Below are 24,016 nucleotides of genomic sequence, written 5' to 3'. Positions count from 1 at the left end.
TCACCAGCAGCGTTAATTAGATAGCAATGAGCGTGCCAAGCGTTAGCTGGCTGTAAACAGCTAGTATTAGTAATATATCCCAACTGGTTCATGGGGACGGGGACAACATGGGCCTGTGTGATTTCAAATGCCAGGGCTGAATTTCAGCCCCAGTCCGTACCTGGATGGAGCTGTTGGACTGCTTTTTATTCATGGAGTGCGAATGTTTTCATTAATACAATTTTGGGGTCCAAATGATGGTTTGATCGCTTTTTACAGTATTTTTCAAGGAAGGTGTGGTGAGTTGGTGACTAAAAAAAAGGGATTTTGGGAGTTTTAAGTCTTTTTCTCTTTGTGGGGTTTACAGATTGGGTTAATTAATTTTATATTTTGATAGCTTGTACTTTTACAGACGTTGTGATGCCAGATGTTTCTTTTTTAACTTCTTTATTTTTAACTAAGGAAAAGGGTGGTGACTGGTGATTCAAATTTTTATCTATTTGTTATTTATACATTTTGTTTAAACTTTTTACTTTATTTATTAGTGACTTTAGGGGACATGAACCTACAATCGTTTTATCGCTTATACTATATACTGTAATAGCACAGTATAGCAGTATATAGTATAAATCACAGTCTCTTCTAAACCCCGGGATGTAGCTGAGCTTCAGAGGAGTACCAAAACATGGAAGTGACTGGGGCCTTCAATAGTACCCCACTGCCATGGTAAGTAATTGGTTCCCCACGATCGTGTCAAAGGGGCTGATGGGAGATGGCAAGAGAGCACACCTGAAGTGACATAATTTAAATGCAGTCATGGCTGTAATTTAGGGAACACCTGAGCCCTCTCCACAAATGGCCACCTCACAGCAGCACGTAGTTACAATGGGGAAAAAAGTATTTAGTCAGCCACCAATTGTGCAAGTTCTCCCACTTAAAAAGATGAGAGCGACCTGTAATTGACATCATAGGTAGACCACAACTATGAGAGTCAAAATGAGGAAACAAATCCAGAAAATCACCTTGTCTGATTCGGAAAGATTTATTTTGCAAATTATGGTGGAAAATAAGTATTTGCTCACCTAAAAAAAAAAGCAAGATTTCTGGCTCTCACAGACCTGTAACTTCTTCTTTAAGAGGCTCCTCTGTTCTCCACTCATTACCTGTAGTAATGACACCTGTTTGAACTTGTTATTATCAGTATAAAAGACACCTGTCCACAACCTCAAACAGTCACAATTAGTGTTGAGCGATACCGTCCGATACTTGAAAGTATCGGTATCGGAAAGTATCGGCCGATACCGGCAAAGTATCGGATCCAATCCGATACCGATACCCGATACCAATACAAGTCAATGGGACTCAAGTATCGGACGGTATTCCTGATGGTTCCCAGGGTCTGAAGGAGAGGAAACTCTCCTTCAGACCCTGGGATCCATATAAATGTGTAAAATAAAGAATTAAAATAAAAAATATCGCTATACTCACCTGTCCGACGCAGCCGGGACCTCAGCGAGGGAACCGGCAGCGTTGTTTGTTTAAAATTCGCGCTTTTACTTGGTTACGTGAAGTCCCGGCTTGTGATTGGTCAGGGCGGCCATGTTGCCAGGACGCGGACCAATCACAGCAAGCCGTGACGAAATTACGTCACGGCTTGCTGTGATTGGTCCGCGTCCCGGCAACATGGCCGCCATTAACCAATCACAAGCCGTGACGTCACTGGAGGCTGGACACGCGCGCTTTTCAAAATACGCGCATGTCCAGCCTCCCGTGACGTCACGGCTTGTGATTGGTTAATGGCGGCCATGTTGCCGGGACTTCACTGGAGGCTGGACACGCGCGCTTTTCAAAATACGCGCATGTCCAGCCTCCCGTGACGTCACGGCTTGTGATTGGTTAATGGCGGCCATGTTGCCGGGACGTCACTGGAGGCTGGACACGCGCGCTTTTCAAAATACGCGCATGTCCAGCCTCCCGTGACGTCACGGCTTGTGATTGGTTAATGGCGGCCATGTTGCCGGGACGCGGACCAATCACAGCAAGCCGTGACGTAATTTCGTCACGGCTTGCTGTGATTGGTCCGCGTCCCGGCAACATGGCCGCCCTGACCAATCACAAGCCGGGACTTCACGTAACCAAGTAAAAGCGCGAAATTTAAACAAACAAAGCTGCCGGTTCCCTCGCTGAGGTCCAGGCTGCGTCGGACAGGTGAGTATAGCGATATTTTTTATTTTAATTCTCTTTTTTACACATTATTACATTAATGTTGTTGCGATACCCGATACCCGATACCACAAAAGTATCGGATCTCGGTATCGGAAATTCCGATACAGCAAGTATCGGCCGATACCCGATACTTGCAGTATCGGAATGCTCAACACTAGTCACAATCCAAACTCCACTATGGTGAAGACCAAAGAGCTGCCGAAGGACATCAGAAACAAAATTGTAGCCCTGCACCAGGCTGGGAAGACTGAATCTGCAATAGCCAACCAGCTTGGTGTGATGAAATCAACTGTGGGAGCAATAATAAGAAAATGGAAGACATACAAGACCACTGATAATCTCCCTCGATCTGAGGCTCCACGCAAGATCTCACCCTGTGGGGTAAAAATGATCACAAGAACGGTGAGCAAAAATTCCAGAACTCCAGAAGATGGACCTGTTTGATTTTTAATGTAGGACACAAGAAAGGAAAATGCAGTTTTACCATATATTATTATGAACCGTAGGGAGCAAACCAAACTATAACCTATTTTTCTCCCATTACCCCATGCCAATATTTGCTGGCGCCTGTGCATGGGGTATAACATATACTCCCATGCATGTATTTAGCCACAAACTGCCAATTCTGATTTTCTTTCTATGGTATATGCAAGGAAGTGGCAGTGTAAAGCAACGTCCACTATCATGACTCCCAATAAAAGTGTTCCTCTATAATGGAAGACGTATAAATCTATCTATCAGACTGCACAGTATGTATATATCTGTGGAACAATAGGGAATACGTACCAAGGCAACTACATTAACCCAACATATTAGTGCAAACGAGTTAAGTGGTATGAAGCTGTAAAAAGGCATTAAGATGCAAACTAATATAATAATCAAACAACACGTTCTATTTTTGCAGGCCGAGAGCATATTACAATTTATCACTCTCCCCAAATAGTAAAAGATATATAATCCAAGTGTAGTACTCCAATAATAATACAAACACAAAGAGAAAAAAGGAGTAACGAAAAACACCACAAAAAAATAAAAGAAAGTTCTTTTATTAAATCATCATACAAACAAACATATGGGACATAAACCAAAAAGTCAATCAAAATACAGCAAGGAGGAAACAAAGCCAGTACACTGAGGAGAAGCAAGCAGGTCTATAGTATGACATGGGGAAGCAGAGGCAGCCACATTCAGGTGCAAAATATCATTCACATGGTAACACCCAGTGACACGTATATATCGCTAAGCAGTAACTGCACCCATGTGCTGCCCCAACATAAGTGCTTACCCATAATAAGTCCAGACCTGGAGGCAATCTCCCCGCAACCCCTGACGTGCGTTTCGCATGCCCGCTTTCTCAAAGAGACCTGGAGGCAATCTCCCCGCAACCCCTGACGCGTGCTTCGCATGCCCACTTTCTCAAAGAAAGCGAGCATGCGAAACGCGCGTCAGGGGTTGCGGGGAGATTGCCTCCAGGTCTGGACTTATTATGGGTAAGCACTTAACTTAACGCAGCGTTTTATGTTGGGGCAGCACATGGGTGCAGTTACTGCTTAACGATATATACGTGTCACTGGGTGTTACCATGTGAATGATATTTTGCACCTGAATGTGGCTGCCTCTGCTTCTCCATGTCATACTATAGACCTGCTTGCTTCTCCTCAGTGTACTGGCTTTGTTTCCTCCTTGCTGTATTTTGATTGACTTTTTGGTTTATGTCCCATATGTTTGTTTGTATGATGATTTAATAAAAGAACTTTCTTTTATTTTTTTGTGGTGTTTTTCGTTAATCCTTTTTTCTCTTTGTGTTCGTAAGATGCCAACTAGTACTGACTTCTTTGCCCTTGAACAACTCCCTTGGATACAAGACAGTGGATTGGGAACACCATGTACTTTACCCACTTTTTTATTCTTATAAAACATTTACCAGAACAGAGCAAACACTTTTATTACAAAGGGTTAAGATTTGTACTTTACAACTAAAGCACACACAGTCGTTCTGCATTATATATCTCAGATTATTACTGAGGGGTATCAATCCGGAATCAGCTATTCAAGCGATTTTCTATAATTCTTCATGACAGAAACAATTTGCAGCGTAATAAAAAGTGCTCTGTAAAACAACCGTTACATGTTGCAGATCAGTCATTTCTCAGGGATGTCCTCCTATTGAAGTCTCATGTAATGAAGGAACAGCGGAATGAACTCGGCAGAGATTGAAACAGATGTGTGTAACGGTCCAGTAATTACTTGGAGGGGACTGCGGCTCCCGGGGGGGGGGGGGGGGGGGGGGGGAGACACAATCATGTATGAAAATGTCTGCCTGCGTCCCGTCTGTCAAATGAGATTTAATGATAATCTTGGAATTCTGTTTGTCCTTTTACAATAATAGAATATACAACAATATCTATCTCTCTATCCATCCATCTCTATCCATCCATCCATCTCTCTATCCATCCATCTCTCTGTCCATCCATCCCTCCATCTCTCTCTCTATCATCCATCCCTCCATCCATTCATTTCTGCATCCATCCATCTCTGTCCATCCATCCCTCCATCCATCTGTCTCTCTATCCATCCATCCATCTCTCTATCATCCATCCCTCCATCCTTCCATCTCTCTATCCATCTATCTCTCTATCCATCTATCTATCTCTCTATCCATCCATCCATCATCCATCCATGTCTCATCCATCTCTCTATCCATCCATCTCTCTATCCATCCATCCATCCATCCATCCATCATCCATCCATCCATCCATCATCCATCCATCCATCAATCTCTCTATCCATCCATCTCTCTATCCATCCATCTCTCCATACATCCATCTCTCCATACATCCATCTATCTATCTATCTATCTATCTATCTATCTATCTATCTATCCATCCATCCATCCATCTATCATTCATCCATCTATCCATCCATCATCCATCCATCTATCTATCCATCGATCTATCTAGCATCTATACATAGCGTTAGTTCAGAAGACTAGGAAGGGTTCACAAGGTTAAATATGAAAGTGTCTTAGGGGTAACTCTAAGACCCCCGCTGCAGTCCTGTAATACTATAGTAAAATGAAAACTAAATTTGATTGGAGTACATGAAAAATTGTGCAATAGCATACAAGCAATAGGTAACAATGCCAGTCTCTTCAATACCAGTACATCAGGCGAGGGGGAGGGTCTGTTTGCCAAAATCAAATCATTACTCTTTAAGGGGGTTTCTGGTGACTAAGTTTAAGTGCATATCTATAAGATTTACTATTAATATCTGACTGGTGAAGGAGCACACTTTGAGAAGCCTACTAAAGCTACGGCCCCTTTCATTTTTTTTTCCTGACACAGCACGGTCCTATTTACTAGAATTTTGCTGTGTTGCAAAATCCAGACAAAGCTCCTGCCGTGCCAGAAAAAAAGCCAAAGGGGCTGTGAAACCTTTATTTGAAGCATCAGTGTAAACCACAATGGTATGCCTTCAGTGTTAGTCATTGGAATAGCCCTTTAATACCTAAGAAAGAAAGACATCCCACAGGTTTTTTTTGTTTGTGCAGTTGTCAATAACCAAAACCTTAAAGTTTTAATAGGTAGTTTACTTATCATCCTTTTATGAAGTAATTAAAGGGGCTCTCCTCTACTGTCACTCCTATTTAATCAAGCTTCCCGATAGGGCGGCAATGTGGAGGTGCAACTTCACTCTGCCTACAAGGACTGCACCTGCACCCCTGGAAGTTGGGGTAGGGAACAACCCCTGTGAGAATACTTAGTCAAAATACCATTCTGTGTGTGAGATTTTCAATAGGTTTGTCACTAGAGATGAGCGGATGGATTTGCAGGTCGCTGGTCAATGGGTCACATCACTATTAGCCGACCTGGCGAGCTGTCCTATATGCGTGACGCCTCAGCAATGACGTAGCGCCAGGATGGCTAATTAGAAGAGCAGCTGAGGATGCCGGTTTGCAGGGCTTTTATCCAGTGGTCACAGATTACTTATGTGGCTGCTCGACCAGGGTTATGGGAATTTGCTTATCTCTGCCAAATTTGGTTTGTATGAGCATTTATAAAAAAGTTTCACATTTATAACTATATAAAATAGGAACATCGTGTGCTAAACATGATGGCAGATGCCAGTGGTGCCCACACTAGTTACAGCTTTGGAACCATCGAAAATGCTTTCATTCCTGGAGACCTCCTAATGCCATACCTGCCATATAAAAGATTCGTGTAAAGACTGGTAAGCCATCCTACAATTCTCGTTCAGTTGTAGGCTTTCCTTTTGTAAAAGGATGAGTTTAGTGGATTTTATGTTTTGGGTGACCTCTGATGAGGGCTCAAGGAACCCTAGTTGGAAACACTGGCATATGATTCCTGCTTCTTTACATCTAGTAACCAAAAAATGTAAGGTCAACAAAAGTCGTAACTGCACGCTTGACACTTATGTAGAAGAGCAGAATTTGTCTTTTACGTAGCTCTTTCGGTTGGATGGTTTGATTGTGCTGGCAGAATTTATGTGCAGTCCTATGTAAGACACACAGCCTGTTAGCATGAAGAACTTGCTAATTGACAATATTCGCTCTACTAAAAGCATATGTAAAAACATAGATATATTAGATCAGCATGAAATGTGATTTTTCACCGTTTTAATGAATTCCAAGTAATTATCTCTACTGCTTTCTGTGTTGGCAGTGCAGCTTAGGGGTTAACGCAATGTGGATGTCTCGCTGGCTGCCAATAACTCCTTCCTGTCAGATGCATTAGCAAGAAAGAAAGTTGGCCACTGTGGTTAAACAAGGAATTCCAGACAAAGGCGATGATTCTCGTTACGTCCGAGATTGTCTAAATAACTGTAAAGAGGCAAAACCGTGTTCTTACAAGGAAATGTTCATTTATAGGAATTGTTGCAACAAGAAATCTAATCTTTTCATGTGAAAAGATGAAGAAAGGGTCTCTTACCTTGAAGTTGTGTGCTTTCTCGTAGTTGAAATGGTTGTCATTTTGCGTCAGGGCTGCTCTTCTGACCAGAGAGGTGATCTGTGAATAGGCAAAGAGTTTCAGAGGCTGCCACAATAATGCACTCCTGCCACCCACTTTCACCCCCAGTGCCAGCGCCAGAAGCTCCTGGTGCTTTCTGCCTTTTTTGGACTTTTGGACAGCTGTATAGTTCTTCTCACTCTCCAACCATAGCTCCTCAGAGAGCATAGTGTCAGAATCCCAGATCTTTTGCGTTTCCTCCTCTGAGCCTTGAAGGCTTACAGGCACTAGGTTGGTCCAGCTGCTTCTGATGCTACACAGCAGATTTGAAGCAGCTGCAGCCCATTCTGCAGGGACCTCCGACATGTGACTTGAATGGGCTGTCTTGTGGGATGGAAGAAGCTTTTGCATTTCAATAACTAGTTGTGACCCGCTTTGTGTTAGTTGTCAAGACAGACGTGTGCCTGAGACAACGGCAGCCCTCACACTGATCACAGACAAAAGACCCTCCTCAGCAACAGCATCCAACCACAAGTTACTAGCGGATGGGAGGGAGGAAGATTTACAAGCCACTTGCACAACTCAAGGAGCATCACTTCTGCAGATTGAGCATGTCACAAGAAGCCTCATGCTCCTCTGGCTGGATCGTGTCCCAAAAAAAAAGAGACTTTGGAGTCTGGAAACTAATAGATTAAAACAGGCTAAATCCTGCTGGTGGATTAATCTTGAAATGATAAAATCTCTCCCTTTTCATATCCGGTGTGAGTGTAAATCCCGCAGGAGTCTGAGGAGGATTAGCGGAGGGCCCTCTCTGGGACATCATTTTTAATCTATGGCTTCCAGATTCCTCTAATAAATTCCCCTTATAAAGTATGGACATTTTTTAACCCCTTCCCAGAACAAGTCTTACATATATACATGAACCTCAGGTGGCCTTATGTGACCAACGTTTTCAATCTACTAAATTGGGGATGAGTAATAGTGAGGATGTCCATGACTATTGTATATATTAACGACTCATCCAGACAGATAGATGTTACACAGTTTCCTCATCCTGGACTTCTAATAGATTACCGTAAGTGTGTTTATACAGCTTGTGAAAACGCCATAAATGCTGGCACAAGGAAAACCCCTTTAAAGATGGTCAACAATCCCTATGACAACTACTATTTTTTTGTCAATACTTTGGAGATTAATTTTAAAGGGTATCTGTGACCCCCAAAATGCTAATTAAACCACTTATGTAGGAGACTTACCACCTATAAAAATCATAACCTTAGTACTAATTTTAGTGGTTTAGTTACCAGAAAAAAAGGAATTTATTTCTTATTCAAGTGAATGGCTCTGGCGCATCCTTGGTGTGTCCAGGAGCTTAGGGCACCGTTACACCCCCTCAATTTGCATAGTCATCACTGTGTCACATCTTGACAGCACTCAAGTGAGGTGAGCACTGCCTGAATGAAATCAGCGGATTTGCATGTCCACAGTGACACTGCAGAAACCTTGCCATCCTCAGTGTCAGTGTGCGCTCCCAATCTTGGCTCCTGTCTGCAGTACAGCACTGCAGACAGGAGCCAATGATGGGAGTGCACACTGACACCGTACGAGTCCAGCCACACACTCCTCACATAGCCTCAGTGCGCACTCTCATTACTGGTTTATGTCTGCAGCTTCAGTACTGTATTGCAGACAGAGGCCGATGATGGGAGTGCACACTGACACTGAGCGCAGCTGGGCTATAGTAGTGTGCATGCAGAGATGCAGTGCTGTTGACTGAGTTCAGGATTGATTGCTCTCAATCAATATATGGCAAACTGCTCAGTATGCAAATTGAGGGGGCATAATTGTGCACTGAGCCCTTAGCATGCCAAGGGTGCACCAAAGCCCCCTAATTTGCATACAACATAACTTTTTTTTCTGGAAACTAAACCACTTAAAGCTATACAACAGATTTTTTTTTATAGGGAATAAGTTCCCTACATACTTCTATAAGGGACTTAATTAGCATTTTAGAAGGTGACACACTCCCTTTAACATACTGCATATCCAAAAGATGTCTCAACAGATTCCACCAGTCATCCATAGACCACTATCTTAAAAAATGTATATGTTAACATATTGGTTTTTAACTGTATGGCACTAGATTGTATTTAATTGGCAATTTGTATAACAATACAATTAAAAGTCCTGACTTGTAATGTACATGTACACATTAATTTTCAGCATTTATTAATATTAACCTATGAATTTACAAAAAACTATACATCTACAACATGGACACCGGGTCTATGGAGGGAGAAATACTCTTTGCAGCAGCTACTTATTATTGCTAAGAAAGAGGAATGCCATCATGCAACAACATTTGGACACTTACCTTTTTGGACAATTTGGACACTTAAATTTTAGACTATGTTGGCCACTGTCTACGAAATAAAGGGGTTGTCTTAAATGGAAAAATTGCAAGGTGTTTATAAAAACAAGCAACTTTGAACTATACCTCTCATTAAAAATTATTTCTGTTCTCAAGATCGGAGGGATTTTTAATTTAGTTTACTACTTGTTACCGGCTACCCATGCAATCTATCAGAGATGGTGCAGTTTCGTAGGTAACATGCAAGCACTTGATCACTGGATCCGACCAGCTTCAGAAGAGCTCTGTTGCAGGTCTAAACTGTCCATCTTCCAGAGCTCATCAACTCGTGGCAAGCCGTGATGCACAAGAGCAGTGTGCTCCTGAAGGATGATAAGACAACCCTTTTAAGACGGTATTAACAAATACGTCCCAAGAAATTAAACTGACAAGCACCTCCTGACAAAATGAGTGAAATGTGAACAGGTGCAAGCCACTGTGACCTTGGATCCACTACACGTGGTTACCAGGCATGTTACTGGCCAGAGCTCCCTGGTTATAGAATCCATGTGTATATCGATGTGCTGCCCGATTTTTTCAGTGGACCCACTGAGTACGTCCCATCGTAACCCTCATCATCAGATCAGAATAGGACATGCTCTCAGCATCGCTGATCTCATTCTTGAGTACGTCATATGTGAATTGTGCGACTCTATGTCTCCGCGTGCTGTCTGACGTAATATTGGACAGCATTTGGAGATTTGACATGGATGTGTGAAGGCACCGTAAGGCTAAGTTCCCACGATGAACATTTGGTGTGTTTTCAGCATCTTACAGTTCCAGAAAAAGTGGATGGGATTTATAGTAATCTCATGCCCACTGTGCTTTTTTGTTAGCGCCACGTTAATTGATCTACGGTCCGTATTTGAAATCCACACATGTCAATTTCTATTGTGGGAAACATGCATTATATTTGCAGATTTTCCACATAAGCTTGAATGAGATGAGGGATATCCGCAGGTAAAAACAGCAAATGCTTTTTTATTGTGTTTCTTCAGCAGAAAAAACACGTGTTGTGCCACATGACTTTATAAATAATGTTTTATCAAAGCCAAATACCGAGAAATATCCCAAACAAAGTAGTTTTACTTATATAAAAGACCAAAAAGGAACAAAAACCTTAGCAAAAAAGGTATATAAGGCATATAAAAAGAAAAACGCATTGAAAAATGTTTTCATTTGTTATTTTTTGAGTAGTTGACATTTGTGCTCATTCCACAACAAAGATGACAAATGTAGCAGTAGCGGGTTCCTGTGTTTGGCCACGTATTGTCACTTGGGAGAACATGAGACCCTATTACACTTGTTGAGCCGCCTACACCATGGGTATGCAATTAATTTTCCCAAAGGGGTCATATGAAAAGGTGGGAATGTTGTGGCGGGCCAAACCAATAATCTGAACGCAATCCTGCTAATATGAATTTTATTGCTGCAGTCAATCACTTGGCTCCACGGTTCTCTGATCAGCTGCAACTGTCATGTGCATTGTATATGTCACGAGAACGGTAAGAAACACTGCGCTCAGGACACCCAAGGGCAGTGATGCAGGAGGTAGGTGTACTTTTTTTTTTATTTTATAGCAGCAGTCTGATGACATTTAAAAGAGCCTGTCCATTAGTGGAGTACCCCTTTAAGAGTGTGTTTTCACATATAAAATAATAGATGTCATTTTTCATCTTATAATAAAAAAATATATGGGCCTCAAGCTCCTGGGACATTTGGATCCATGTGGATTTATGTGGATTCATGTATCTACATGTCAGTGGTGCACGAGGTCCAAAGTGTGATCCTGACATCCTCATTCTGTTCCAGAATCACACTTTGGTCCGACTGAAAAGTATTTGTGCCAGTCAATATGGTTGCTCACCACAGATTATAGCATACGCTGCTCAGGCAGCGCCGTCATGAATTCATCAGGCGCCGTCATGAACTCTCTTGTGCTGCCGAGGCGACGCAGCGCAGCCATCACACTGTGACAGGCGCTGGCAGAGCGGTGTGCACATTGCGCTGAATGTCTGCAGTCAGCACATGCAGAGCACAAGGTGTCATGTGTACATGTCCTGCGTCTCTACACACCTAAGCCAGTCAGGTGTACACTGCGCCCTACAATTGCTGCAGCATTTGATTCTGTCCCTTTGGCTCTGCCAGTCTGTGGGCCTGACAAGGACGTCCAGAGGGCAGCATGAGGCGTGTGGGCCTATCTTACAGATAAAATCAATTATTAGAGGCACTAGGAGACAGAATTCACCATGACAGAGATTTCCTTTTTTCATTGTGCCATATCCTCCTGAGTGTATTTTTGCTTTGATGTCAGTTCCAGCTTCCATCTCCAAATGAAGGACTGCACTAGAATATCCTAGCCTCCAACTATGTCTGTCAGAAAAAAAAAATCACAACTAAGACACAGTGATTTGTGGAAGGAAAACACTGAAGGAAATGCCCCGGATTCAGTAAGACTGGTGTTTTACATGCCAGTGTTAATTATGAGCATGTAGGAATAAGATCTGCCAAATTCATTAACAGAAAATCGCAACTTAAAGGAAATCTGTCACCAGGTTTTTGCCACCTAATCTGAGAACAGCATAATATAGGAGCAGAGACCCTGATTCCAGTGATGTGGCACTTACCGGGTTTCTTAGAGTAGATTTTTTTTATATCTATAAAATCAGTGTTTTATCAGCAGTAGATTATCCCCTTTGCCATATCATGCTGCTCTAAGATGGGATAGCAAAATCACTTTAATGACTTACACCCTGGCTCCGCCCCAGGAATTAATTTAATTTCTGGACACAAAACATAAATGTGGATATAAACATCTCACCTCCATCATGACAACATGTACAGTGGTAACAATGTACAGAATTTACAAAGGGATTTTTTTCTGCTTTTGGAATGATATCCCTGCTCTAAGGGAATTTCTTGCCACTCTGATCACAAAATATACGCCTCTTATATAGCGCTATATTACGGCGATCATAATATATCTGCAAATTAGTTTCCTAATTAATTTCCCTAGATCAGTAGAATGTTTTCAATAGCGACAGATGAGTGTGCTGCTCATGTGGGAGACAGTGACCTCCTTCTCATGTAATTATGTTTGGGAGGACAGGTCTAGATGAGACAGGTCAATGTCCTTTTGTGGTAAGGGAAGAAGTCATATCAGAAGCCAAACAAGCTGCTTAGCTGTAGTACAATCATAGTCCTGATCCGCTCAAACTGATTTGACTAATTGTTTCTTATTGATTAATTTTAGAGAAGTATTTAACGGGAACCTGTCAGTTGATTCACGTCGTCCAAAGTACGAGCAGAATGAATCAGGGCCTAGATGCAACTGAAGCCAGGTATATTTTTCTCTGAAAAGTTTCATTGAAAATATACTTTAAAGATCCAGCTGGAGACCATAGCAGGAGAGCAGACTAGTCCAACTCCACCACTGGCTCTTCCAAGGGCCACTGCAGGTGATTGACAGGTCTCTTTCATAGGGAGAAACCTGTCAAATACCTGGAGCAGAGATGAGAAGAGCTGGCCAGGGGCAAAGCTGAGAAGAGCCAGCCAGGGTCAGTAATGGGAAGAGCTGGCCAGGGTCAGAGCTGGGAAGAGCCGGCCAGGGGCAGTGCTGGGAAGAGCCGGCCAGGGGCAAAGCTGGGAAGAGCTGTCCAGGGGCAAAGCTGGGAAGAGCTGGCCAGGGGCAGTGATGGGAAGAGCCGGCCAGAGGCAGTGCTGGGAAGAGCTAGCAAGGGGCAGTGCTGGGAAGAGGCGGCCATGGGCAGCGCTGGGAAGAGCCGGCCAGGGGCAAAGCTGGGAAGAGCCGGCCAGGGGCAGTGCTGGGAAGAGCTAGCAAGAGGCAGTGCTGGGAAGAGCCGGCCAGGGGCAAAGCTGGGAAGAGCCGGCCAGGGGCAGTGCTGGGAAGAGCTAGCAAGGGGCAGTGCTGGGAAGAGCCGGCCAGGGACAGAGCTGGGAAGAGCCGGCCAGGGGCAGAGCTGGTCTAGTCTTGTTTCAGACAATATATACCTGGGTGCAATCATGGCGCCGGGCTCTGATTTATATTGCCCGGCTTTTGAGCAACATGTGCATGATGACAGGTTCCCTTTTACAATCTCTTTTTTAATCATTTTTTTTACAAATTCTATAGAGTGAAGATGTGAATTTTTTTAGGCTAGGGCTGCCCTTTTTTAGTCTTGGCTAGGACTGGTAGCAAGATATTTTTTACAGTGTAATCAAAACTTTAACAGGCAATTTCCAATTACACTTCACTTCTCAGCTATCTCATTATACTCCATAGAAAAAATAGGTATTCCTTCTATAAAAGATCTTAGAAACCCCAGCAAGTAGTGATAAAATAAATGTATATTCAATGCATTTTTATGAAAAACTAATTTTGTAGTGTGATAAAAAGTTTAGCTGACATAAAGGGTTTTCTGACCTCAGGTTAAGACTGGAGTATTTCCACCCAGATGCCACCAACTTGAGGTGGAGAGATATGACAATAGCCGATGTCTCGTTGAAATGCTGATGTAGTAGCACAGTGAGCTACACTACTTTGTAACCCTCACCACCGGTGGTCAGTGCCTGGACTGTGTTACCCATCAAAGCAGTGAAGCGCTAAGATGTAAAAAAAAATCCCTTTAGCTCAACAAGGCTTAGTTCACATGTTGCAGCATCGGCACCACTTTGCATCAATTTTCCAAAATTCCAGCGGAACCACTGTGTTTTTGCCACAATTTTGGAAAATCCCAGCAAAACAGCACAGCAATGTGATAGCCTTAGTAGTATTTCCTACAATACTGGTTGGATGATGATTAGACAGATATTGAGCGGTACGAGGGAGCTCCCTTATGTCTGTCCTCCAATACATGGCACTGATCGATTGCCCATTACACAACATCCAACATCTGGGTCTCCAAGTTAATTCAAGTCTTTGCTTTTAAGCTCAAATTGGTGGGTTATAAAATATTCAGCAAAAGCTTGTTTAACATGATGACTCCAGGATTTCGCCTTTCCCAGGGGATAGAATTCTGCTACGCGCCACTTCTCAGGATGAGTTTTCCCATCTATCAGCCAGTACTCGCCCATTTCGTATGTAGGTCAAACACAAGAGATATAATGCGGCCATTGCAGACTTGTTACTGTGAATGTGGTTGAAGTATATGAAAGCGCAGAACCATCTTGCCATAGGCGGAAGCACCGTCGGTGGATTTCAGTGCGTGTCTGGAGAAATGGGTTAAGTTCTCTGTTCTCAGCGTTGTGGCAGAGTGAACTGGAAATCAGTGATCATGTTAATCTCTTCACACGTTATCAGGACTTCAGTAGGGGCCTCGCAGGCATTTACAGCTTCACACAAAATCTTCTACTGCTCCATATACTACGTAGTCCCGAAGCAATAGTCAGAAAAGTAAGATATTTTAACCCCGTAATCACAAGCTTCACTTTACAGATTACAATTACATTACAAAAGTAATATATTTCCTGAATTTCCAGTGGCTTGTAGACCACCGGAAATATTTTTTACCCCTTTCTCTCCAGTACGAACTGGAGCTGAAAGTCAGCCCTGGCATTTGAAATCACACAGGCCTATGAGGTCCCCATCCTCAATCACCAGATGGGATATATTACTAATATTACCCTGGATAGAGGAAAGCAGGATTTACTACAAAACCAATATTTTTAATGATACTTTTGACCTTCTGGGGTAAGTGAGGCCGACTTTGTGCTCCTTCACAACTCTTAACAGTATGGGTGTCTTGAGAACACCGATTCTGCTAACAACGTAGCAGACAAGGCTGCCCACAACCAGACAGGCCCTTCTGGCATTTGCCAGAATTGCCAGATGGCCAGTCCGGCCCTGCTTCCTCTATGTGAACAGCACAGAACAATAGTCTGACAATTAGAACGACTTCAGTTTTATATATTGATGTGATTTAATCTAGTTACACTTGACAACATTTTACCAAATTACTAGAGACATTTTCCAAGAATATACATTTAGGACAAGCCAAAAAAATGTTCTTTCGCTCGGTCGCCTAAGTCCAAGCTTGAAATTTGGAGGTATTGCCTTCAATATAATCATTGTGAAATTCTTCCAAAGTAATGAGTCAATTATCCAAATGCACGGTATGCCGGAACACTGCCCAGTATTATGTAGCGTATGTAATCATGTGAGGCCTTTTTATTTTTTTTGCAATGTGTGTTATTTACCAGAGGAGAGAATCCTGTATGTAACATTTTTCTTAAAGTGGTTGTCCAGGACTCACATTTTGATAAGCTGTCTGCAGAATAGGACATCATTACATGTAAAATTGGTGGGGCTCCGGCTCCTGGCACTCCTACCAATAAGCTGATAACATCTGGGAGAGGCCAGATGTAAGCAATGTACCAGGTGGCACACAGCAACGCCATATAGTGTTTAACGGCTGCTGTCGAGTACTGCACCTTTTAGTAGAAATGGAGCCTTACATTACAGAATAGACCGCGTTGCTGTATAAAGGAAGCAGTTATAGAGTGGTATGGCAATTTTGTAGTTTTACGCGTTTCGAGCTCTTTTTAAAAAACAAACTACATATCATAAAACTGTACTACACCTGTCTATACAATGCAACACCAGGGTGCCAATACATACAGAAGTTAATGGACTCAGTTAACCGCACTAAAATGAAATTCTTTATAAAATATGCATTAAAAATATGGAAAAGATTTGGCACCACAGGGTGTATATTTAAAGTAACGCAATCAATGGGATACATATAAGGCTACGTTCACATTTGCGTTGTTGTGTGTTGCGTCGGCGACGCATCGGCGACGCAACGCACAACGCATGCAAAACGCATGCAAAACGCATTGTTTTGTGACGCATGCGTCCTTTTTTTTAATGATTTTGGACGCAAAAAAAATGCAACTTGCTGCGTCCTCTGTGCCCTGACGCGTGCGCCCAAAAAGACGCATGCGTCACAAAACGCAACACAACGCATGTCCATGCGCCCCCATGTTAAATATAGGGGCGCATGACGCATGCGGCGACACTGCAGTGCCCGACGCTGCGGCGCCCAAATGTGAACGTAGCCTACGACAATCACATGAGGGATACTTCCATAGATCCAATAATAACATGGTGGTCCCTGAAGAAGTAGGTCTGAGTAGGTAAAATAACCATTAAAGTACTGTCCCTATTAGACACTAAGCCAACCCTACAACTAATATACGATATGGCCACCTTGCTCAACTTCAGCTTGTCGTATATACACTCTAGAGGCGGCCCACGAGGAGAAACCAAAGTATTAACACACATACATGTATAATAGCATCCTATAAATGTCAATCTATAAAAAAAAACAAAAGACCATAATCCACTAAGAAGAAAATTCCCCAATGGAAATGTCATTTATCTTAAAATCCTCTTGCATCACTTCCCAACGTGTTTCATCAGGGAACAACCCGGGAAGAACCAGATGAAGAGTGCTATAAAATGAGAATGATGTCCCCTATTCAGCTGTAAATATGGTGTATGGATCTTGTCTCCCTACACCTGAGCAATAAAGTGCATTGGCTACTAAACAATGTACTGAGCCACTTCCGGGGCCAAATAGCAGCTGATAAATAAGGTTGCCGGGTGTTGAGCCCTTATCGATCTCATAGTGATGACCTATCCTACATAAAGTGTTATAATGGGGACACTGAAGGAAAGGCATTGAAGAGTAAATGCTTTTATTATAATACTATAGCAGCACTTGTGTTCCTCATTTAAAGGGGAGCTGTCACCAGATTTCACAATACAAACTGCATACATTATTTAATAGATTTTTTAGACCTGTTGAAGCTGGTGTACTGACTTTGAAAATAAAAAATGTCTGCATAACCCTGCTATATAAATTAGCATTTTATTTCATCTAAAGCGTGAGAGAGCTCATGGGTACTATGATCTTTGAAAGATCCAAGAATCATTTAATAATGTAGGCAGTTTGTATTGTGAAATCTGGTGACAAATCCGCTTCAACTTTGCATAAGGAAGGACATCAGGTATAAGTAATCAGAAATGGCCAATTTATTCATTTGCAATTTACATGAGAACAATCATTCAAATTAACCATCAATATCTAGCAATAATATGATCTGTCAGTTTGGATTCTTGTAAAAGTAAGGAAATAATCATTCAAAATCGCATTTGGACAAGCTAATGTGCCAAGCATTATATATAGATAACTTTATTCTGGCTACTTACATGACTTGTCCATAATCGGAGGCAGCCATTTTGAACTCAATATTTATCAACATATTACAATTTAGTTCAACGTTAGTATGTAACAACCAGAGTCGGACTGGGAGTACCAAGGACCCACCAGTAACCAACTCTAGGGCCCCACTTTTCAGCTACATGCAAATGTGACATTATCTGCAATCCCAAATGTATATAACAATGACCTGGGCAGATTGTTAAATGAATTAGATGCTGCCTCTATCTGTACATAGTGATTCATGTTTATTGTGCCCAGTACCGCTCATATAAGATGGTGCACAGGGGGCCACCGGAGGATTCTCCTGTTCTCCTGTGGGCCAGTCCAAGCCTGATAACAACCCTACGCTTAGTTTATTATACAGCAATTTTATCTTTATCCCTTAACAATATTACAGCAGAAAATTAAAAAACCCTGGCATCAGACTCTACAAGAAGTTTATGTTTGAAAAAGGGGCAAGAATGGGACCAGAGCCCAGAAAATCCTACTGTCTGCAGAGAAGAACACGCCAAGTAAGAGTCAGAGGGTTTATGGTAAGATTTCAGGCGTTACAAATGATCACTCTAGTAAACACGTCAGGCTCTTTGAGCTAACATTAACCCATCTGCTGGGCCAGATATTAGTCTAAAAAGTCAGGTCTTATATGATCTTTGACCTATTTTTACCCTTAGAATAACCTTATTTGTCTTTAAAACATATTCTTTCAGAAATGACCTACGTGGGCGACTAAGTCAAGCCAGTAGAACATCATTTTCCATCCTTCATTAAGTTCCATGAACACAACAAAGCATTTCCTGGGAAAACAGGATGATCTTTAGCTACTTTTCAGATTTCTCTAACATATTAAGTTATGGAGGCAGCTAAATGGATTGTCTCATGAACACAACCCCATTGAGCTCAAAGCTACCACAGCGATGAACTGAGCTGCACGTGTCTGGCTCCCATCACATCGGCTAACTACTTATTCTATAGAGGAAAGGACTGGCTGACCAAGGCTTTCAGGTGGAAAATTATCTATTTGCTGTGTTATTATCTGGTCATACATGTATACGTGCCAGATTTATTACCTACCATGCAATAATACATGAGAATGCCATAGCCGCAGCTGCACTGTAAACTACTTCATTCTGCCTCATTCAGGAAGCCCCAAACAGGGGACCCCTTCTATGATGTCAATATGGGCAACAGCTTCAAGCTTCGATGTTCTGCCTTTGTTCGAATAGGCTTCCAAAAGTGTACTGGGAAGTTAGTTGGCCTTCCATGAAACTGATGTGAATGGTGATAATCCCTGCACAATGCTATGGAATTTGTTGATGCTACATACAGTCATGGCCGAAAGTGTTGGCACCCTTGAAATTAATACAAAATGAAGTATTTCTCTCAGAAAATTATTGCAATTATATATGTTTTGTTATATACATGTTTATTTCCTTTTTTGTAATGGAAGAACACAAAATAAGAGAAAAAAAAGGCAAATTAGACGTCATTTCACACAAGACTCCAAAAATGAGCCGAAAAAATTGTGCGCACTTTTCCAAAATTGTGGGTAAACAACTTTGTTTCAAGCATGTGATGCTCGTTCAAACTCACCTGTGGCAAGTAAAAGGTGTGCGCAATATGAAAATTATACCTGAAACCAGATAAAAAGGGGAGAATATGACAATCTTTGCATTGTGTGTCTGCATGTGCCACACTCAGAATAGAGAACAGAAAGAGGAAAAGAGAACTGTCTGATGACTTGAGAACCAAAATTCACAATTTATTTAAACAAACGTCAATAACAGCGGTAGGTATTCCCTAACAAATATGTCATTTTTTCATTTTAAATAATCTTTGGAGTCAGATTCTCAGGGAGTACAGTGTCTGGCCCATAGCCCTGAACAGCTCATTTATATACAAGAAAACCATGGATATCGCTGGAATAAGTCATCAGATCACAGATATTGACAGATTCCCTTCAAGAGCAGCTCCCTCTCAGATGGTCAGATATTTATTGGAATAGTTGGCAACACTGTTCCTTCATAATTTTTTTTCTGTTGTTGTCTCTATTTTCATTCATTTGTGATCTGGCTTAATTGACTGCAATATCTTGGAACAGATTTGTTAATTTATATATGTTACTTCCTGGTCATCAGGGGTATGTTTTTAGCATGGGTGTTACATGATCGCACAGACCCTGTACAATTCATGGTATATGAATTGGTTAATTTTCAAGCTATTGGTAGGTAATGTTTTAACATTGATTTTTAGTCATTTCTTATTAGATCAAATAGAGGCCTCTGAAGTCAGCTGTGCATTTGTACCAGCAGGTGTGAACTGGTTCAGGCAGCGTGTCCGCGCGGTCTTTTCAGAGAAAGTCATTGGCTGGATGAAAAAGTGCAGGAAGATGTTCAAATGTGTAAATGGTGGTCTGATGATCAGCTGCGCATTCGCCGACAAATGATGAAAATAACCAGTCTCCCCCTTTTTATTTGGACTGTTGTGATGTTTTATTAGAGGGATAATCGCCTAGCTTTTTGCTGGGTAGAGTTGGACAATGGGTAATATGGTGTTTTGGTTATTTCAATAGTTTTATATTATATGTTACATTTATTCTGAAATATTTATTAATTGGAAATATTTAAATGTTAGTAAGGCTTCTTTCACACTAGCGTCGGGCTCGGCCCGTCGCCGTACGTCGGGCCGAGGTCCCCGACGCTAGCGTTGTCCCCGCCGCACAACGGGGGCATCGGATGCATTTTTCCAGCGCATCCGCTGCCCCATTGTGAGGTGCGGGGAAGTGCGGGGAGGTGGGGGCGGAGTTCCGGCGGAGTTCCGGCCGCGCATGCGCGGTCGGAAAAAGCGGACCGTCGTGAGCAAAAAACGTTACATGTAGCGTTTTTTGCTCCCGACGGTCCGCCACTGCACGACGCATTCGTCGCACGACGGGTGCGACGTGTAGCAATCCGTCACAATGCGTCGCTTCATGTTAATCAATGGCGAAAAAACGCATCCTGCAAACACTTTTGCAGGATGCGTTTTTTCGGAAAAACGACGCATTGTGACAGAATGCAGTTAACGCTAGTGTGAAAGTAGCCTAACTCTTAATAAATACATCACAGACTATTTTCAATCCACTATACTTATGTGTCGTGTGTATTTATTTATGAAAATATTACTGTGAGTCTTGTGCTACCAAATTCTTTCTCCAATAATGCCCATTGGTCCTTTTTGTTTTTTTAAATATTTGTTGTAATATTTGATCTGCAGCTACAATTCAACCTCACTCCCCCATACATGTTTAGAGTGATGTCAGCCGCAACCGTCGATACTGATGGGTTCGGGAGACGCTTTAAGGTACCTTCACACTAAACGATATCGCTAGCGATCCGTGACGTTGCAGCGTCCTGGATAGCGATATCGTTGAGTTTGACAGGCAGCAGCGATCAGGATCCTGCTGTGATATCGCTGGTCGTTGAACAAAGTTCAGAACTTTATTTGGTCGTCAGACCGGCGTGTATCGTTGTGTTTGACACCAAAAGGAACGATACCAGCGATGTTTTACACTGGTAACCAGGGTAAACATCGGGTTACTAAGCGCAGGGCCACGTTTAGTAACCCTTTGTTTACCCTGGTTACCAGTGTAAAATGTAAAAAAAACAAACAGTACATACTCACCTTCGCATCCCCCGGCGTCCGCTTCCCACACTGACTGAGCGCCGTAAAGTGAAAGTGAAAGTACAGCACAGCGGTGACGTCACCGCTCTGCTGTTAGGGCCCGCGCTCAGTCAGTGCAGGAAGCGGACACCGGGGGACGCGAATGTAAGTATGTACTGTTTGTTTTTTTTACATTTTACGCTGGTAACCAGGGTAAACATCGGGTTACTAAGCGCGGCCCTGCGCTTAGCAACCCGATGTTTACCCTGGTTACCCGGGGGCCTCGGCATCGTTGGTCGCTGGAGAGCGGTCTGTGTGACAGCTCTCCAGCGATCAAACAGCGACGCTGCAGCGATCGGCATCGTTGTCGCTATCGCTGCAGCGTTAATGTGAAGGTACCTTTAGGCGCCAGCCTACTGATTGTCAGGGGAGATGTCAATCGAGCATGTACACAATCGTATTGTCTCCCAGAGATAAGCCAACAGCAGACATGTCTGTTAGTGGCTTTCTCATAGAGAGCACAGTGACTTGTGGTAGATGCCACTGTTCATGAGTTTTTTCAGAAGATCCATCAGCAGATTTCACAATACAAACTACATCTATTAGTGAATTGATCTCTCAGACCAGAAGAGTTTGAAAATCTTTCCCGGTATGTTTGTATAATCCTGATAGTACGATGAGCATTTTATGAGCCAAGCTAAAGACTCAGCAAACCACTATATTCTCCACTAAAAAGAATCCTTATAGGCAAGGATTGCCACAATGGGTTAGCATGTTCTAAATTAGTGAGAAAAAAACTATATGAAATCAAAGGCATTTGGCGGCATAGTATGACCCCATATGGGGCAATAGACACCATTTTATGGTCCAAACATGATTGATCTTTAATAATATATTGTGAATAAGGTGTTATACTTATGACAGGCGTATATTTGACAGTAGTCAATAACTATACCAAAAATGTCAGCCTTGTTAAAGTGGAGTATTTGTAAATCTATCTACAGCACATTGCCCTGTCGCCAGTTCTTTAAATGGATAGAAATATATAAAAATTGTAGAAACTTATAAAAGCCTTTAATGCTTCAATAACAAAAAAAATCCATTTGTTGCTTTGGCATCCATAAATAAATGCTGTTATCCGTGCATAACTGACTTAAGTCAATCTCTTTTCCTAAATCTAGGTCATCCATTTCACCACGGAGCGGAGAGATCTGCACCACCTGAGCATCTCAAATTTGGAGCAGTATTCTCTGGTGAGCAGGACATTTATTATCATAGAATCTAACAGATTCTATAAGCAGAAAACAGGCTTCAGCAATGATCCTAAGTACTTAATTGTACTGCACTTTAGTGATGAGGAAGGATTAGAATTTAAGAGAAATTGAATATTAGATTCAGGCAAAAGCTTTGAATCTCACTCCGGATGAGGACACTGCTTAAGTTCAACCATGCAAAAAATATCCCTTCAAAGCATTCACAGATCCTAATAGAATCTCCTGTACCAAGATAGCAGATTATATAAAGTCAAATAGCATTATTAAAATAGGTATTACCCAGTATATAGTTATCTGTAGTATGTGCCTGTATTTTTACTCCAATAATCATTAGTAACTATAATGTGAATGAAATAGATAAAATATACTTCGTGTATGTATATATATATACAGTATATATATATATATATATATATATATATTATACTGCTCAAAAAAATAAAGGGAACACTAAAATCCCATGTCATAGATATCACTGAATGAAATATTCCGGTTGTAAATCTTTATTCATTACATAGTGGAATGTGTTGAGAACAATAAAACCTAAAAATGATCAACGTATATCACAACTAATATCCCACGGAGGTCTGGAGTTGAAATGATGCTCAAAATCAAAGTGGAAAATGAAGTTACAGGCTGATCCAACTTCAGTGGAAATGCCTCAAGACAAGGAAATGATGCTCAGTAGTGTGTGTGGCCTTCACGTACCTGTATGACCTCCCTACAACGCCTGTGCATGCTCCTAATGAGGCGGCGGAGAGATCTCCTCCCAGACCTGAACTAAAGCATCCGCCAACTCCTGAACAGTCTGTGGTGCAACGTGACATTTGTGTATGGCGCGAGACATGATGTCCCAGATGTGTTCAATCTGATTCAGGTCTGGGGAACGGGCGGGCCAGTCCATAGCTTCAATGCCTTCATCTTGCAGGATCTGCTGACACACTCCAGCCACATGAGGTCTGGCATTGTCCTGCATTAGGAGGAACCCAGGGCCAACCGCACCTGCATATGGTCTCACAAGGAGTCAGAGGATCTCATCTCAGTACCTAATGGCAGTCAGGCTACCTCTGGCGAGCACATGGAGGGCTGTAAAGCCCTCCAATGAAATGCTACCTCACACCATTACTGACTCACTGCTAAACTGGTCATGTCGAAGGATGTTGCAGGCAGCAAATCGCTCTCCACGGCGTCTCCAGACTCTGTCACATGTGCTTAGTGTGAACCTGCTTTCATCTGTGAAGAGCACAGGGCGCCAGTGGCGAATTTGCCAATCCTGGTATTCTGTTGCAAATGCCAAGC

General features: G+C 42.3%; 1 protein-coding gene across 2 annotated transcripts in view; it reads right to left on the bottom strand.

Moving 5' to 3' along the window:
- The window catches only part of CHN2 (chimerin 2), a 411,135-nt gene that overhangs the window by 94,029 nt on the left and 293,090 nt on the right, over positions 1 to 24,016 (bottom strand). For both annotated transcript variants that reach the window (XM_077268847.1, XM_077268848.1), the window contains exon 7: positions 7,155 to 7,232. In XM_077268847.1, the coding sequence (XP_077124962.1) occupies positions 7,155 to 7,232 (78 nt within the window). The remainder of the gene's footprint in view (positions 1 to 7,154; positions 7,233 to 24,016) is intronic.

The sequence above is a fragment of the Ranitomeya variabilis genome, chromosome 6 (genome assembly GCF_051348905.1).
Source record: "Ranitomeya variabilis isolate aRanVar5 chromosome 6, aRanVar5.hap1, whole genome shotgun sequence".
Classification (NCBI taxonomy): Eukaryota; Metazoa; Chordata; class Amphibia; order Anura; family Dendrobatidae; genus Ranitomeya; species Ranitomeya variabilis.
Note: the sequence above shows the minus strand (reverse complement) of the source record. Positions and strands in the feature narration are given on the sequence as shown.